Raw genomic sequence first — 17758 nt, forward strand, 5'->3', positions numbered from 1 at the left:
CCCTATGGGAGATAACAAGGATGCCCACGAATCCTACATATTGTACAGCTAGCCCGGCCAGTGAAGCTCACTGGTTGATTTCAGAGAGGAAGGGAGAAGGAGAGAAAGATAGAAACATCAATGATGAGAGAGAATCATTCATCAGCTGGCTCCTGCACGCCCCCTACCGGAGATCAAACCCACAATCCCGGCACATGCCCTGGCCAAGAATCGAACCATGACCTCCTGGCTGCTCAACACTAAGCAACACGATCCTATTTTTAAGCAAGGCAGACTGAATGCCATTGGAAAGGACTTTATAATTCTGGGATGAAAAACTACATCTCCTGGGGAAAGGGGATGGAAATAGGCAGAAATCAAGTCATCTATCTTCAAATACATCCTGTGCCTCGGTGCTGTCCACAAACCCTAGAGGAAGTATTAATCCTTCCACTTGCTCAGCTCTGCAGGTCCCTGCTTTCACACTTTCCTTTTCCAATGACTTCTCCTGTGCTTTTAAACATATGTGTCTTCCCATCTTAAGAAAGGGTTTTGCTTAAGCCCCTTCTAGCTCTCCAGCTAGCTCTCATTTCCTTTTTATTGTGAGACTTCTCTGATGAGGGTTCTACATTCGATGTCTCCATGCCTGTCCAACTGATCCTTCTTAAACTACCACAATCTGCTAATATTGCCCAGATTACAAATCGCCTAAAGCCGTGGTCGGCAAACCAGCTGGACCGGCTCGGGAAAGCCAACTGCGTCCATTCCTTGCCCATCCCATGTTCAGAGACATAGAGAATCACATTGGCAGCTGGACGGCAGTCACCGTGGGAGTATTTACACCACAGGAATCAGCACATGCTCCTACCCCAGTGATGGCGAACCTATGTCACCTCTGACACGCGAACTCATTTTTTTGGTTGATTTTTCTTTGTTAAATGGCATTTAAATATATAAAATAAATATCAAAAATATAAGTCTTTGTTTTACTATGGTTGCAAATATCAAACAATTTCTATATGTGACATGGCACCAGAGTTAAGTTAGGGTTTTTCAAAATGCTGACACGCCGGGCTCAAAAGGTTCGCCATCACTGTCCTACCCAGTGGGAAGCACTGAGGATGGGCATGGCATGTTAGGATAGGCCAGTGGTCGGCAAACTGCGGCTCACGAGCCACATGCGGCTCTTTGGCCCCTTGAGTGTGGCTCTTCCACAAAATACCGGCTCTTCCACAAAATACCACGTGCGGGCGCACACGTACAGTGCGATTGAAACTTCATGGCCCATGCGCAGAAGTTGGTATTTTGTGGAAGAGCCGGTATTTTGTGGAAGAGCCACACTCAAGGGGCCAAAGAGCCGCATGTGGCTCGTGAGCCAGTTTGCCGAGCCACAGTTTGCCGACCACTGGCCTAAAGGATTTTTCCTCGGGCAGTCAGGCAGTCACCCTTTCTCTTTGGTCCCTCTCCCACATGTGACACTGTGAGTCACCCTACTTGGCGGGACAGGAAGAGCATGGGTAAAGACAAATGTGAGTAAATCAGCTGAGTGACTTGAAACCAATTACGTAACCCCTGAGCCTCTGCTTCTTTATCTTTCAAGTGAGGATAATGTCACTAACCTCACAGGTTTGTTGTAAGGAATAAAAGTTATAATTTAGCCCTAGCTGGTTTGCCTCAGTGGATAGAGCGTCTGCCTGTGGACTGAAGGGTCCCGGGTTCAATTCTGGTCAAGGGCACATGCCTGGGTTGCAGGCTGGATCCCCAGCAGGGGGCGTGCAGGAGGCAGCAAATCAATGATTCTCTCTCATCATTGATGTTTCCATCTCTCTCTCCCTCTCCCTTCTTCTCTGAAATCAAAATATATATATACATTTTTTTAGAAAGTTATAATTTAGATAAAGCACCTAGCACTGTGTCTAGCACAAGCACAGTATGTACTTGATAATGGTTAGTTCCTCTTTCTTGGCTAACTTACTCCTCTATCTAGATCCTCATCCTATCTCACTCACATTTCCTTCACTGGCTCTTATGACTCCTTCCAATTATGACTGTTCCCAAAATCTCATCATTGGACTTTTGTTCTTTTCTCCTTGCTCTTCCCAGCAAAAGATGCACCCATTTTCCAATTCTGTTCTTTTGCAGATGACTCCCAAATCTATTTCTATAGGTCCTTTTTTTCAACCTAAGCTTCAACCTTATTTTTTAGACTTTCCTGAATTCCCACTTGTATGTCCTATAATCCATTTAAATTCAGCATGTATTGAAAAAGATCTTCATCTTGCCCAGCTGGTGTGGCTCAGTGGTTGAGCATCAACCCATGAACCAAGAGGTGACTAGTTCTATTTCCAGTCAGGGCACATGTCCAGGTTATGTGGGATGACCTCCAGTAGGGGGCATGCAGGAGGCAGCCAACTGATGTTTCTCTATTCCTCTCCCTCCTCTCTCTCTCTCTAAAAGAAAAAAAAAATCACTATTACAAATAAAACTGCTGTGAATATTTTAAAAATAAATAAATAAAAAGAAAAATCAATAAAAAAACATTTTTAAGAGATCTTCATCTTATGTTTTCAAATTAACACTAATTATATATAAGCCATCGATTTTTTTTAATAAGCGAAGGCATTATTAAATGGGCATACTGTAACCAATGGAGTTTTGTGAAACCCTTCCTCTACAAGAGAGGAAAAGAGGAAGATTCAACTATGAATCACAGCAAAATGCCCCAGAAGCATGTGAAGCTTATAGGTTGGGGCTAAAGGGGCTATATATTTCCCAGAAATAAGGCATCAATTCGCACTGCCTCAAACTCGATTCTGAACTAAGTGCATTTCTCAGACTGGAGATTAAAACCACCTGAGAGACTAACAGTAGATCTGGTGAAGCTAAACAACAAAACAGTTTTTTTATTTTAGAAGAGCTGGTAGCTTCCTTTGAATGAAGTGAGATACACAACTCCCTGGAGCAGTGTCTATTAAATAGTGCTAGCCTATCTAGGTCTAGATACAGGGGGATGTATGATTTAGTTTTCCACAGGCTCCCACAAATCTCTACTGCCTTTTGTCCAGCCAGATACACATATTTATGTTACATGCCTATCCTCTATAGGCATCTGAGTTTAAACATTTGGTTTTGAGGGGTTTTTTTTCAGGTAAGAGAATTTGGAACATGATAAAGTCCTTCACTATTGAGATTCCCAGAATCAGAAGCCTATCTTTTGGAAATGGGTCCTTTTACCCATTTGCATTTTCTATATTGACTTTCTTTTAGTTTTCCCTCTGATTTTAAATAAATTTCTTTTGAAAGTATAAGCCCTTATAAAGCTTTATAAAAGGAAAATAAAGAAAGGGGCCTTTTAACATATTCTTGGGCCCAAAGAAAAGAAGTGGTGACCCCTGGCAGCAGGGCTCAGTGGTGACTACAGGAGTCACAGTGAGAAAAACCCCAAAGAGAAGGCAAAATTCAGAAGAAATATAGTTGAGAAACATGTGCAGCCATCCCTTCCTCCCTGGAGATTTTCATTCCAGAGCTCAAATACTGGTGGATTTGTGTTTTAAATAAGGAAAACCATTCCTTTATATGCCCAAGATTAGATTTAATTGAGCCCCACCCATGATTTTTCCCAGCCTGTCAATGGTACCACTATTCTTCAGATCACACAGGCATACCACTGACAGCCTAATCTTCCTGAAAGATTACTTTCATATGTCAATTCTTCAGGCAAAACTTTCAATGGCTTCCCGCTATCTACAACAGTAATTAATAACTGTGAGAAGGAAGTGCCCCCATCTCCTTCCTAGGAGACGTGCCTCTGTTTGAGAATCACTGCATGTAATGATAGATGTTAACTAGACTGAAATGGGCAAATAAACAAATTCCAGGCAGAAAAATAGCTAAAAAACATTTCCCTTCAGAATAAAGCACCCATCTTCCAGACCAGCATCTAAGGCCCTCCACAACCTGGCCTCTAATTATTATCTTGCTAACCTCATTTCCTACTAATCCCCACCCACTCTTGTTTTTATCATATATCCTTTGCCTATGTACTTTCCACCTAAATTACCTTCCAAATATTTCTCTAGAAAACTGAAAACAAATCATTACAGTCCAGTTCAAGAGCTACCTTTTACAGGAAGCTTTTTTCAATCGCTCCACTACTGTGCCCCTACTATCACTCATTAAGCACAGTGAGCTCTCTGATGACAATATTATCAAACTTTATATGCTCACAGAACCCGGCATAGTGCACATGCACTATACTGAATTCCAGAAGAATGAATTAACTGCAAGTGTCTCTGGATCAGAGAAGTGACACACACAATGGTAGGGAGGACATTCTGATGCCTCTAGGCTTATCCTTCTGTATGATGCCCATGAGTATACTGACAAACATGCTCTGAATCCTATGTCTTCCTCTACATATTGAACAACAGGTGCATAGCAGAGGAGCAGTGCTCCCAACTGTGGAAGTAGACCCCAGAGAGAGGAAAGACTGAGGAAAGAAGAAACTTAACTTGGCTCTATGACTAATGTTTTTTCCAGGATTTCGTTAAGTTCTTATTCTTTTGGTTTTTGAGATATTTAATTTACCTGGATCTAGAAAAGAGGTTCTAGGGTCTTTCCATGATAAGAGATTCAAGGTTTATGTTTCATCTCAGTGTTGGGAACTATCTCTCAGTAAACTAAGTTTCAAAGAAACAAGGCAGGTAATAGAATGGCAATCTAACAGCGGTCCTCTCCTTAGGCTACCCATCTATTTACCATAGGACTGTCTGAGCCTCAGGCTACCAACAAGTGATAAGTTGATGGACTAGTCATAAGATAGGGACACTAAAAAGGAATGGGAAGATATGATTCCTTCATCCACTCAACAAATATTTCTTGAGTGCCCACTCTGCAGAGACACTGTTCTAGGGATCGGTGCACAAAACATACACCCTTCTCCTTGGTGAGCTTACACATTCTAGCAGGGAGGAGACAGACCATACACAATAGGCAAGTAAGTGGATGTTACGGTAATATGTTGGAAAATAAGGGCTATGGAAAAAATAAAAAGTTGAGAATGGCCCTGGCTGGCTTGGCTCAGTGGATAGAATGTTGGCCTGTGGACTGAAGAGTTCCAGGTTCGATTCCTGCCAAGGGCACATGCCTGGGTTGCGGGCTCGATCCCCGTTAGGGGGTGTGCAGAAGGCAGCCTATCGATGATTCTCTCTCATCATTGATGTTTCTATCTCTCTCTCTTTCTCCCTTCCTCTCTGAGGTCAATAAAGAAATATATTTTTTTTTAAAAAGTTGAGAATGGCAAAGTAAAATGGGAGTGCCAGTGCAGAGGGGCAGGCATGTGGCTCACAATTTTAAATAGGATAGTCAGTGTAAACTCCATTGAGAAGGTGATATTTGAACATAGACATTATTGTTGCCCATGTAGCTACGTCCACAGATTTTTTTTAACACACCTCCCCTTAAGAATGGAACTTAATTACCCTCCCCTTGAATATGCCTGGATTTAGTGACTCATCCTATATAATAAAGAGCTAATATGCTAATTAGAACAGATGGCAGAACAACCTTCCTGAACAACCTTCCAGAACGACCAGTGGGCAAGGGGCGGGACCTCGGGGCTGCGGGGCCACAGGCAGCTGGAGCTGCAAGGGCTGAGCCCCTTGCACGAATTTCATGCATCAGGCCTCTAGTTTCTAATAAGAGAACACAGCAAGATAGCGATGGGATGGCACTTCTGAGACTGGGTTATAACATGACTGCAGCTTCCAATGTGATCTTGATCTTGGTCTTAGTCTTGGTCTCTCAGGGATTGCTGGCTCTGGAGGAAGCCAGGGATGTTCATGTGAGCTGCCCTATGGAGAGGCCGTGTGGCAAGGAAATGGCACCGCCTGCCAACAGCCACGTGTGAGAGCTTGGAATCGAATTCTCCAGCACATGACAAATGCCTGCATTCCCATCCAAAATCTTGAGTGTAACTTCATGAGAGACCAGGAACTGGAATTGCCCAGCTAAGCTGCTACCAGACTCCTGACCCTCACACACTGTATGAGATATTAAATGTTTGCTGTTTTAAGCCACTAGTTTTGGAACAATTTGTCATAGAACAATAGATAATTAATACAGACATAAAGGAGTTGGCCACACAAATATCTGAAGAAAGAGCATCCCAGGCAGAGGGAACAAGCAGCATAAAGGTCTAAAGGCAGGTGTTAGAAAAACATCACGAGGCCAGTGTGGCTGCAGTATGTTAGTGAGGGAGAAAGTAGTAGGGGATGAGGTCAGAAAGGTAATGAGATCCAGATCATGCAGGGTTTTGTAGGCCATCGTAAGCAGGAGAGGAGCATGATGTGATTTATGTTTTAATAAGATCATTTTGTTGGCCAGAAGCTGGGAAGGGGTAGCAGCAGGGATACCAGTAAGGAGGCTATTGCAAAAATGCAGGGAGAGGACGACAGTGGCTCAGACCAGAGTGGCAGAGGTAGGTACAGGTGGCTGTGAATAGCTGGATAGCATACCTATGCTTGGAAGAAGGAGAGCAGGCTAAGGAAAGGAAAAATTATCATGGAAAACTCACAAAAGAGATGATGCCTGAGCAGAGTTGTGAAAGTTAAATAGGAGTTTGTCATGGGGACAAGAGCAAAGAGAATACAAAGCAAATGGGTCCAGAGATAGATGGGCAGGAAGCTGTCAATACTTCAGAATAGTGAAATTGGGGATACTATGGGCAAGTGACTGAGGATCAGGCTGAAGAGGTCAGCAGGACCGAATCATGAATGAAGTTGTGTGACATGCAAGAAGTTTTGAACTTGATCCTATAGGCTATAGAGAACCACTACCGGACTTTCAGCAAGAGAGTGACATAATCAGGTTTTGTTTCAAGGTCACTCTGACACAACTGCAAGTTCAACTGGAGGGGAGCAGTACTGACCGGGAGAAAAGTTAGGAGATTGTTGTATGGTCAAACCAAAAACGGAGCAGGGCATGGTGAATCTAAGGTCATGGGAGCTGGAATATAGAAAAACAGCAGATTCAAAAGACAGCTGACAAGTTAGGCTTTGGAAGCAAGGACAAACAGAAAAGTACATAACTCCCACATTTTCTAAGTTTCTAGCTAGACAACTGAGTGGATAATGGTACAATTCCCCAAGATAAGGTATATAGGAAGAGAAATAGGTTTGAGGAAGTCTAGTATTAATTTGGACATGTTGCATGTGGGACATCCCGGTGGAAATGTCAAGCATGCAGGAAGAAATATGGCCTGAAACACAGTGGAGATAGAAACCTGGTGCTCAGTGGTGCACTATGAGAGTTAAAACTAGGATCTGGATGACGTAACTCAGGAAGAGAGTGAAGAGTGAGAGGATCAAGGACACAATTCCAGGCAATACTAACATTTAAGGGGCAGGCAAAGAATGGCAAGCCAGTCCCCCAAAACCAAGTAGAAGCTGCCTGTGAATGAACCTAACAGGATAACAATTTTCAAGTTAAAAAACTCCCCATCTTCAGTGATACACTCTTCCTAAGAGCAGCAATGAATAACTTCATTGCAATGAGTAACTTCATTGCTTGAAAGATCTACTCTAGAATCAGGCTGCAACCAGACAGTGGATGAAGACAGTAACTAAAACTAGACAGGACACAAAGGCCATGGCTACATTTAGGATGCTGAGTCAAATCAATGTTAACTGCAGTTATATAACTAAAACTATATAGAGTTGGTTAAAGTATTATACTGAACAGATTAAGTCTCACAGAATGCAGCAACAGAAGTGATTGCTCTGCTGAATACTCTCCTCTGAAGAGAGAAAAGAGAATTGCAAAATGTCTATCTCTGTTAAGGCTCCCCTCCCTAAGAAAGCCAACTTCATGCAACTGCCCAGGTTTTGGTGTCAAGGGCTGATTCCTAGCCAGGGGTTGCCAGCTGCAGAGGGCGGGGCTCTATTTTGGGCTGCCTGTCCCTGAGCCTGGCCAAGTCTGGTTTGAGCAGCATGCAGCCCCAGTGACTCACACACCCATGCAAACCGCCTGTGGCTCAGTGGCCTGGCCTCGGAATGCCAGCCTTAGGCCAGCTCCCTCCTCACCCCATTACACTGGGATAAATAAATAAAGAGCCCCGCCAGCAGCCGCACAGCCTGATGGCAACCAGATGGAAAGAGAAAGGCATGGACAGGGCCAGGGGAAGGAACTCCCTCCAGTGGACTAGACTGAGAGTGGGCTGTGCCAGCCCAATCATTCTAAAGTTCCCCTTTAACATAGTTCCTACTGCCATGCAATAATAGTCCCCAATTCCTTGATTCATCTTCTACTGCTAAAGGTGACTTTTTTAATTTATTTATTGATTGATTTCAGAGAGGAAGGGAGAAGGAGAGAAAGAAACATCAATGATAAGAGTGAATCATTGATAGGCTGCCTCCTGCACGCCCCCTATTGGGGATCGAGTCCACAACCCAGGCATGTGCGCTAGGCCGGAATCGAACCTGGGACCCTTCAGTCCACAGGCTGACGCTCTATCCACTGAGCCATGCCAGCTAGGGCTAAAGGTGACTTTCAACCCCTAGTCCTAGGAAATGCTCTATAAAGGGCTCTTGCCCTCTCTAAGAATCAAGCCAACAGCCACTCTACCCAGGTGACTTGTATCAACATTGCCAGTATTTCCCCTCTAGTTAGGCCACCATCACCTGGCCCCCTTGGGCTCCCTGGAAATGAGAGATCAGAGGCCCTTGGGGGGAAAGGGGAAAAAAGGACTAAATATGGATATATAACCCCTGTTCAATCCTTAAATATTTTTCCTGGTCTTAGTGTCCTAGAAACCTCTGTCCTACTGCCCCTTGCCCTATCTCTATGGCCTCTTATCCAGCAATAGTCCCAACAAGAACTAGGGAAAACAGACCCCAGGCACTGACCGCATGGCCCTCTGACATCAGTCCTGGCCCCCCTGCACCTTCATCCCGAGCTCTCTGTCCCTGGTTTGTTTATCTTCCTATGTTGCTTATTTTGATGGCACATCCTTTTAGCTCAGTCTTGAATGACCCCTCGACCCTTCTGTGTCCTGTTTGTAGGACCCCAGGCAAGCAGAGTAACTGAAAAGATGCAGCGACCATCAGAGATTCTGCAGTCCCATTAGGAATCCTTTCAGTTCTAGCAGTGATGCAGGACATTCAGTGATCCCAGAGGTCACAAGAATTCCACATTATCCTAGCCCTTAACCCTCCTCTAATTGGAATGTACAACCAAAGTAGCAAAACAAAATAGGGGTAATCCTAGACAATAAATGTAGGCAGTCCCAAACATACAGCTATAGTTTTATGTTCTTAGGCAAGGCACTTAACCTCTCAGAGGCTCGATTTCTTTTTCTTTTTTAAAAAATATATTTTTATTGATTTCAGAGAGGAAGAGAGAGGGGGAAAGATAGATAGAAACATCAGTGATGAGAGCAAATCATTGATCTGCTGCCCGCTGCACACCCCCTGCTGGGGATCAAGCCCTCAACCCGGGCATGTGCCCTTGACCGGAATCGAACGCAAGACCCTTCAGTCCGTAGGCTGATGCTCTATCCACTGTCAGAGGCTCAATTTCTTTATCTATGAAATGGAAAGCTACAGCTACCTGTCTCTCAGATCCTTTGCAGATATAATAAAATTCTACAAGTCTATGAGGTTTGGATGATATCCACCCAAAGCCTAAAGGACCAGTATTCTTGAAGTGGCTGGTTCAAAAACACTAAGATTCTTCCTGGACTAGATGCTTTCTTTTGTGGTTTGTGTGCGTGTGTGCATGTGCGTGCATGCGTGTGTGTGTGTGTGTGTGTGTGTGTGTTATTCTCACTTGAGGATATGTGTGGGGAGTTTTTATTTGTTTTGTTTTTTCAAATTGATTTTGAGAGAGAGAGAGAGAGAGAGAGAGAGAAACTTTAATCAGTTGCCTCCCGGATGTGCTCTGACCGGAGATCAAACCTGAAACCTAGGTATGTGCCCTGACTGGCAATTGAACCCACAACCTTTTGGTGATGGGATGACACTCTAACTAACCAACTGAGTCTCCCGGCCAAGGCTCTATATGCTTTCACATTCGGGTCTGTAGGTTTCTACCCACCCCAACAGCATGGAAGAGATGAGCCTCCAATTTTTCCAATGTACCTCAGTAGCAGGGATGAAGTATTATCTTTAAAAGGAGAGTCCTAACCCTAGCTGGTTTGGCTCAGTGGATACAGTGTTGGCCTGCGGACTGAAGGGTCCCAGGTTTAATTCGGGTCATGGGCACATGCCCAGGTTGCAGACTCGATCCCCAACAGGGGACATGCAGGAGGCAGCCGATCAATGATTCTCTCTCATCATTGATGTTTCTATCTCTCTCTCCCTCTCTGAAATCAATAAAAATATATTTAAATAAATAAAAGGAGAGTCCTGAAAGGTCTCCTAAAGAGGCTGAAGCTGATACTTAAAAAATTAATAGAAGTTTACAGGGTAGCTAAGTCCAGAGCATTGGGCATTCAGACAAAGGGAACAATGTGTACAAGGATATAAAGTTAGAGAAAAAGCACCTTTGGTGATTGAAAGTTATTCTATATGGCTGAAGCGTAAAGTACACAAAGAAAGATGTCAAGAAACCAAGCTGGCCAGTGTTGTAGGCTCTAGATCAAGAAGGGACCCCTCTGCTGAGCTAAGAGTAAGCTTTGCATTGTTTAACTAAGGGGCTGATGTACAAACCATGTCATCTCCAGCCTATGTTAACCTTATCCCCAAACTTATAGACAAGGGAAGCTAACTGACAGAAAATGGGCCTAGGAAATCTCTCTCTACTATAAGTCTAGGTTTAATGGTCTCTCTTTCCCCATAAAGACTTGAAACCTTTTCTGTTTCAGGATTTAACAATATACGCTTTCCTTCTCCAGAGTTACAATTGCTTCAATAGATGGACTTAGCACTCCACTCACATTTTTTTGTCCTTAGTTTAAGACCCCAAGCATTATGGAGTCATTGCTCAGTCAATACACAGAGGCAGAACAGAAAGTCCCACCTTAAGAACACCTGCTTTATGCTTAGCTCTGTGAAAAGCACTAATTTGGGGTTCAAAAGACATTTGAGTGACAGCCCCTACCCACAAGGAGTTTACAAATTCACTTAGAAGACAAGATAGAAATATGAATAAATTACATATAACATACTATTATAATAGCATTATTTACTTACATAAGAAAGTACCAACTTGAGTAATATATACAATTAGAAAACAAGGCAATAATACTAAGGTACTAACTGTACAACCAACAAGTCCCAAAAGAGTTAGAGAAAGAGAAGATCAATATTGACTAGGATTATCAAAGGTCACTATTAATAATACTCCCCCTGTTTGGCATTTAACAGATGTTTCTTTTGGCCAAGCTCAATCCTTAGAAGGGAAACCTAGGCAGGAGCTTCTGACAGGCCACAATTATCTACTCCCCATTCATTCCTTTGCCAGTCCCCTTGTATAAACACTGTGATTTTCCACAGCCTACTGTGCCCACAAGACAGTCCCCAAATGGTAGCCCTGTGCTTTCCACCTTCCTCTACTGCGAGATGTTAAAGGGGCCTCGACAAGTAATAATAACTACCCCTCCCCGCCTACCGATCCACAGTCCAGACTTGCCATCAGATCTCAACAAGCAAAGATTTAGCAACTGGGCAACCAAGCTTTCCAAGGTTAGAAAATTCCAAATGAAATACCTAGGTACTTTAACAGAGATGTTTTATGAATGTTAATCAGCCCACTTTGCCTTTTACATTCTTACCTCTTCTTTCCCCCATCTTCCCCATGTACATCTCAAGCTTTATCAGACTTTCTATAGGCAACTTTTTCAGAGAAAGGGCTTTCCAACCATGCAAGCACCTAACACCCAAATGCAAGTCACCACTCGGGCACCTGGAAAAAGGAAGTAAAGCCAAGTTGCACAGGACAAAGGAAATAACAAATACTCTACCTCTACCATAAATTGTTTCAAGAAAGAATTTTCTTCAAATGGCTCTGTCTTCAACCGGTCTGTAATAAGAAGGGATACAGAAAAGAAATGTGAGTCTTAGGACAAGCCTCCTACCTATGAGATGGAAAGGAAACAGAGCCCAAAACTTCTTCTTGGGAAAGAGCAGAAAGATGCAATACCCAGACTCACCTAGTCCAGTGGGAGAAGGGATGAGAGTGTGCGGGCAAACAGGAGGAGAGGGTGATTAGCAACAAACAACAGGATCGGTGGCAGCATGCGCTCCAAGAGTTTTTCCCAACATAAAGACAAAGGTCAAACTGAATTTTTACTCTGAAGTTGGAGCTATGCAACTTCCTAAAGTCCCAAGTTCATGTTGCCCTCGTACAATTTTGTATAGCTGCTGGCCCCTATCCAAAGTCTTTCCTTGCCACTGTCTAGGGCATGTCTGGACTCAGTCACAGCTTCTATTGGCCAGTTGGGTGCCAGCCAGGTGTTCCAGGCAGAGAGAGGTGTCACCAAGCATCAAGTCTCCAGTTTTGGTCAGAACCTAGCACCCACCCTTGGGGAAGCCCTCTCTAATGCAAATAAAGTCTCCCCCTTTTCAGAGGCACCTTTGATTATCTGTACCATTTCCCACTCAGTATCTCAAAGAATGTCCTCTCACCTCGGCTCAATGTAGCCCCGCTCTCCTGGTAGTCCTGGATCTCTAGGTCTTTCATACAAAGCAATGTTGCCAGCTCCTTCACTTGGCACTGCAATGCCAGACTCATGCCCATCAGAGGACGAATCAAATGTTGGGAGACCTTTCATGGAAGAGATAGCAATTAACCAACAGATACTTATAAAATACTCCCTAATACTGCATTAGGAATTAGAAAAAAATACTGAAGAATAAATGTTTTCGCAGGAACTTACAGGGTCATAGGCAAGCAATCCATTTACATGAATATAAACACAAATATAATAAGTAAGTATATTAAAGAAGTTCAAGGATTTTCTTTGAGTCACAGACAAAAAGATGGGAAGAATAAAGAATACTCATGGCCTGGCTGGTGTTGCTCAGTGGTTGAGCATCGACCCATGAACCAAGAGGTCCCTGGTTCGATTCCACATCAGGGCACATGACTGGGTTGCGGGCTCGATCCCCAGCAGGGAGGCAGCTAATTGATGTTTCTTTCTATATATCCCTCTCTCTACCTCTCTCTCTAAAAATCTACAAAAACATTTTTTCAAAAGAATACTCATGAATAGCTACCTAGAAAGTGTGATTTCAAGAGAAGGATGTGGTACAGCTGATAAGAGGGAAAGTGCTAACTCAATTTTTTTTTATATATTTTATTGATTTTTTACAGAGAAGAAGGGAGAGAGATAGAGAGTTAGAAACATCGATGAGAGAGAAACATCGATCAGCTGCCTCCTGCACATCTCCTACTGGGGATATGCCTGCAACCCAGGTACATGCCCTTGACCGGAATCGAACCTGGGACCTTTCAGTCCGCAGGCCGACGCTCTATCCACTGAGCCAAACCGGTTTTGGCCTAACTCAATTTTTAGCAGAGACTGAGGCACAAAAGCAGAAGAGCCAACTAACCTTCAAGAAATTAATTGTGGCTACAACAGAGTATGCTAGCTGGAGTATAAAAGGAGACAAAAATCACAGAAAGTAGAGAGACTTCGAAGTCGAATTTGATCCATACACTAGTGAAGAGCCATTTCGGGGCTGATGATAGCCCAGAATGAGCCCAGAGTTTCAATCTGTTTCCACCAATGCCACAAAGTCTAAGGCCATTGTTGTAATAGAAGCAAGACAGTCACTAAGAGACCAGCCTCAGAGGAAATAAACCACCAACACACCTTGGTCTTAATAAGAGGTAAGAAGGTCACAAGCATAGCCATACTGCAGCGCAGCTAGGATGGTGTTCTCATGTGATAACGTACAGCAATACAAAATTATCATTTAATTCGCCTATGCAAAGTGTCCATTAGCCTTTGAAAGATAAAAGCCTTAGCCAAAGAAAATAACTAAAATCAATAATCTATTTGTGGCTCGAGGATGTTATCAGAGTTTCTTTCCCTTCCCCCAAGGAGATGAGCTGAAGGAGGCACTAAGAAATGCCCTAGACCAGAGGTCAGCAAACATTTTCTGTAAGGGCCAGAGAGTCAATATTTTCGGTTCTGCGGCCCATAAGTCCCTGTCGCAATATTCAACTCTGCTTTGGTAGCATGAAAGGAGCCACAGACAACATGTAATAAATGAGGGTGGCTGGGTTCCAACAAAATTTTACAAAAATAGGCAGCAAGCCAGAGTTGGCCTGCTGGCCATAGTGTACCAACCCCAGCCCTCAATCTAAAACAGAGAACTTTTAAGCAAGATACCCTACACAGGCTTGAAGTGAGGAGACGGTCCGGGAGTGTCCTATAAGATGTGCAAGCCATGCCCTAGCTGGTTTGGCTCAGTGGATAGAGCGTCAGCCTGCAGACTGAAGGATCCCAGGTTCAATTCCGGTCAAGGGCACATGCCTGGGTTGTGGTCTCAATCCCTAGTAGAGGGTATACAGGAGGCAGCTGATCAATGATTCTCTCTCATCATTAATGTTTCTATCTCTCTCTCCTTCTCCTTTCCTCTCTGAAATCAATAAAAATATATTTAAAAAATTAAAGATGTGCAAGCCAGACTTATTCAGTCAGGATGAGAAGTCTGAACTCTGCAGATTTTTGTGTTTTTGTCTTCCATTAATTTTCTAGTAAAAATTCCTACTAAAAACTCCAATTGTATTGTGGCTCAACTGGAGAGAAAAGGACTTTTTCCACATTTCTCTCATTGGGGGCGGGGGGGGGGAGTGTTAGGTGTTAGGGGTTAGTGCCAGCAGCTTTTGTACCAGCATCGTGACCCAAGAAATGCTGGGGCACTAGCACAAAGTGGAAGGCCAGAAATTGAGTCCAGTTATAGATACGAGTCACTTCTTTCCATCACTCAGTACATCCCAACTGGTGCTGTCTGCCAGCTCAGATCCTTGGTGTAAACTTAAGCTTCCAGGAAGTGCTGTTCAGAATGTGGCAGTTACGCTTTGGGAAAATTTATCTGCACTAGACCCAACCTTCTCTCCTAGGAATTGTTTTTGGTAACTTTGGTTCTGTTCAAGATAGATCAGGAAGGAAAACAGGTGAACAGTTGTATGAAAGCAAGTCAATATTTGGTGAGCTGCACTGACTGCACTTGCTACCCAGCCGGTGTGGCTCAGCAGTTGAGCGTCAATCCTTGAACCAAGAGGTCAGGGCACATGCCTGGTTGCTGGCTCAATCCCCAGTCAGGGGCGTACAGGAGGCAGCAGATCAATGTTTCTCTCTCATCAATGTTTCCATCTCTCTAAAAATCAACAAAAATATATTTAATAGAAAGTAACTGCACAAGCAGCATCACCAGCCATTTGGTGACAGCGTTCAAATAACAGAAACTCCTAAAGTTAATTAACCAGCCTCCTTCCACCTTAATAGCCATTTCTTTAAGTATTAATAAGGATAACAACATGAAACATGATGAGAAACAGGTTTTAATAATTTCCATGTCTAATTAAACATGGTAATGCTGTACCAGGCAACTAAATGATCTATTGGACTCCAGGGTCTATATAGCAAAGGGGGGAGGGGGGCAGCTTTTTATCAGTAAATATTTTAACTTCTAAAATATTTCATAGGCTTGAGTTACATCACTCTGAATCATTGGGGTATAACTCACTTCAAAGTTAGATGAACACTAACTTAGATCAGTTAATCAGAACAAGGCATTGCGGCTGAAGGAATGGATTTCAAAGCAAATCCACAGACACTACAAGGAAAAATCTTGAAATGCTTTTGGAGGGCAGGGGCACACCCACCCCACCCCCTTCATTTACAGACAGCAATACAGGAAGAGATGCAGTTCAACAAGTTAGTGCAACAAATACCTACTCTGTGCCTAATATGTGCTCTGACCCCACAAGGCCTATGCCCTCAAAGAGCGCAAGAGTTAAGGAGGTCAGGAAGTGTGTGGATACAGAAGCAGGAGTTGGCAATCTTCTCCAGAGGGAAAGCTGCTTATAATTTCCCACAGTGTCTTCAGATTTCTCATAGAAATGTTCACAAGTCATAGGCAGGAGAGCAGAATGGCAGTTATCCATCTCAAGATGAATCGTATCAGGTTTGGATACAGTGAAAAGGGTTACAGACTTGGAATTAGGAGACCTCGGTTCTAGTTCTGGCTCTGGGATTACCTAGATGTAAAAATGGCTTAACCCCAAGTACTCTCATGGTCTCAATCCTTTCTAAAAAAGAAAAATTATGAAGTTGGAGTGTTTGCCCTCACAGGTCCACTATAATGCTAAGGATAAGTAATATTCCATATGTCCTCTCATTTAATCCTCATAACTCCATAGTAAGGTTGTAATTGGTATCTCCACTTTACAAATACAGAAACCGAGACTCATAAAAATTCAGTAACTTATCCTAGATCATGTAAGCAATGAAAGTGGCAGAGCTGAGTTACAAATTCAGGTCTGCTGGTTCCAAAGCCTGAGGTCTTTGCTCTTTCTAACACACACACACACACACACACACACACACACACACACCCCAAAAAAAACAAAAAAAAAACCTTTGCATGTGAGTCCTAGGAATTATAAAATGGCCAAAGAGGTGACAAATTTGAAAGTCAAAATATAGAATACCAAGAATTACATTAGAAAAATACCTATAAACAACAAAAAGAATTACATTAAATACTAGAAAGAATACAGAACGGAAAGGAGGAGAAGATAAGTTGGCCAGAAGTGGAAATGGGCTCAGAGTTGGAAAACAGAGACCTGAAGCTTTATATATTCCATAATATTCTGCAGAGACCTAAGAACTATTAAATTATTAATGTGAATACACTATGTTGTAGAGAGGAAACAGGTACTCTCCTACTTTCCTGCCCCCAGGCCTATAATACCCTGCCTGACTAAATGTATTGTGATGAGTAATTTCTAAGTTCTACACAATTAAGTGAAAAAAGCAAGGTACTGAACCATATAAATAGCATGCTGTCATTTGTGAAAACACATACATATACCCAGATAATATTTGATTGTGTGTACATATACATACATACATGTACCTACACAGAGCTTTCTTTAAGAATTCACAAGAGCCCTAGCTGGTTTGGCTCAGTGGACAGAGCGTCGGCCTGCGGACTGAACGGTCCCAGGTTCGATTCCAGCCAGTGGCACATGCCCAGGTTGTGGGCTTGATCCCCAGTGGGGGGTGTGCACGAGGCAGCCAATCAATGATTCTCTCATCATGTTTCTATCTCTCTCTCTCCCTTCCTCTCTGAAATCAATAAAGATATATATATATATATATTTTTTTTTTAAAGAATTCACAAGCTGATGTCAGTAGTTCCTTTAGAGAAGGAAAATGAGAGACTGGGAAAGGGCGTAGAAAGAAAACCTATTTTTTTTTTCCACTGTATTCCCTTAAATGTCTGAAATGTTTGTCTTTTCATGAATTACTCATTCAAAAAAATGTAAAAGCTATCACAAGGATGAGTAACAAACAAAAATTATGACTGTGTGACCTCACAGACACACACATGAACTTGAAATAGTATCCACCTACGTCCTTGCCAGTGTCCACTGGCTCTAACTTTTCCCTATAAAGCTTCCTCAGGTCCTGGGATTTCCCTGGGATGGCATTCTTCTTCTTGCAAAAATAATTATTTTATTTTACATTAAAACATAATCACTAATCAATTGTTCAATACTCACTCCTCCCATAGCCAACCAAAACTCATCTCACTCTGAAAAC

At 42.9% G+C, this 17758-nt stretch overlaps 1 protein-coding gene across 1 annotated transcript in view; it reads right to left on the reverse strand.

Annotated features, from left to right (window-relative positions):
* The window catches only part of NHEJ1 (non-homologous end joining factor 1), an 80678-nt gene that overhangs the window by 57589 nt on the left and 5331 nt on the right, over window positions 1–17758 (reverse strand). The window contains exons 4-5 of the mRNA XM_081095268.1: window positions 12603–12741; window positions 11939–11997 (exon numbers count right to left, since the gene is read on the reverse strand). Of these exons, the coding sequence (XP_080951394.1) occupies window positions 11939–11997; window positions 12603–12741 (198 nt within the window). The remainder of the gene's footprint in view (window positions 1–11938; window positions 11998–12602; window positions 12742–17758) is intronic.

Source organism: Myotis nattereri (assembly GCF_964212035.1).
Source record: "Myotis nattereri genome assembly, chromosome: 7".
NCBI classification, from domain to species: domain Eukaryota; kingdom Metazoa; phylum Chordata; class Mammalia; order Chiroptera; family Vespertilionidae; genus Myotis; species Myotis nattereri.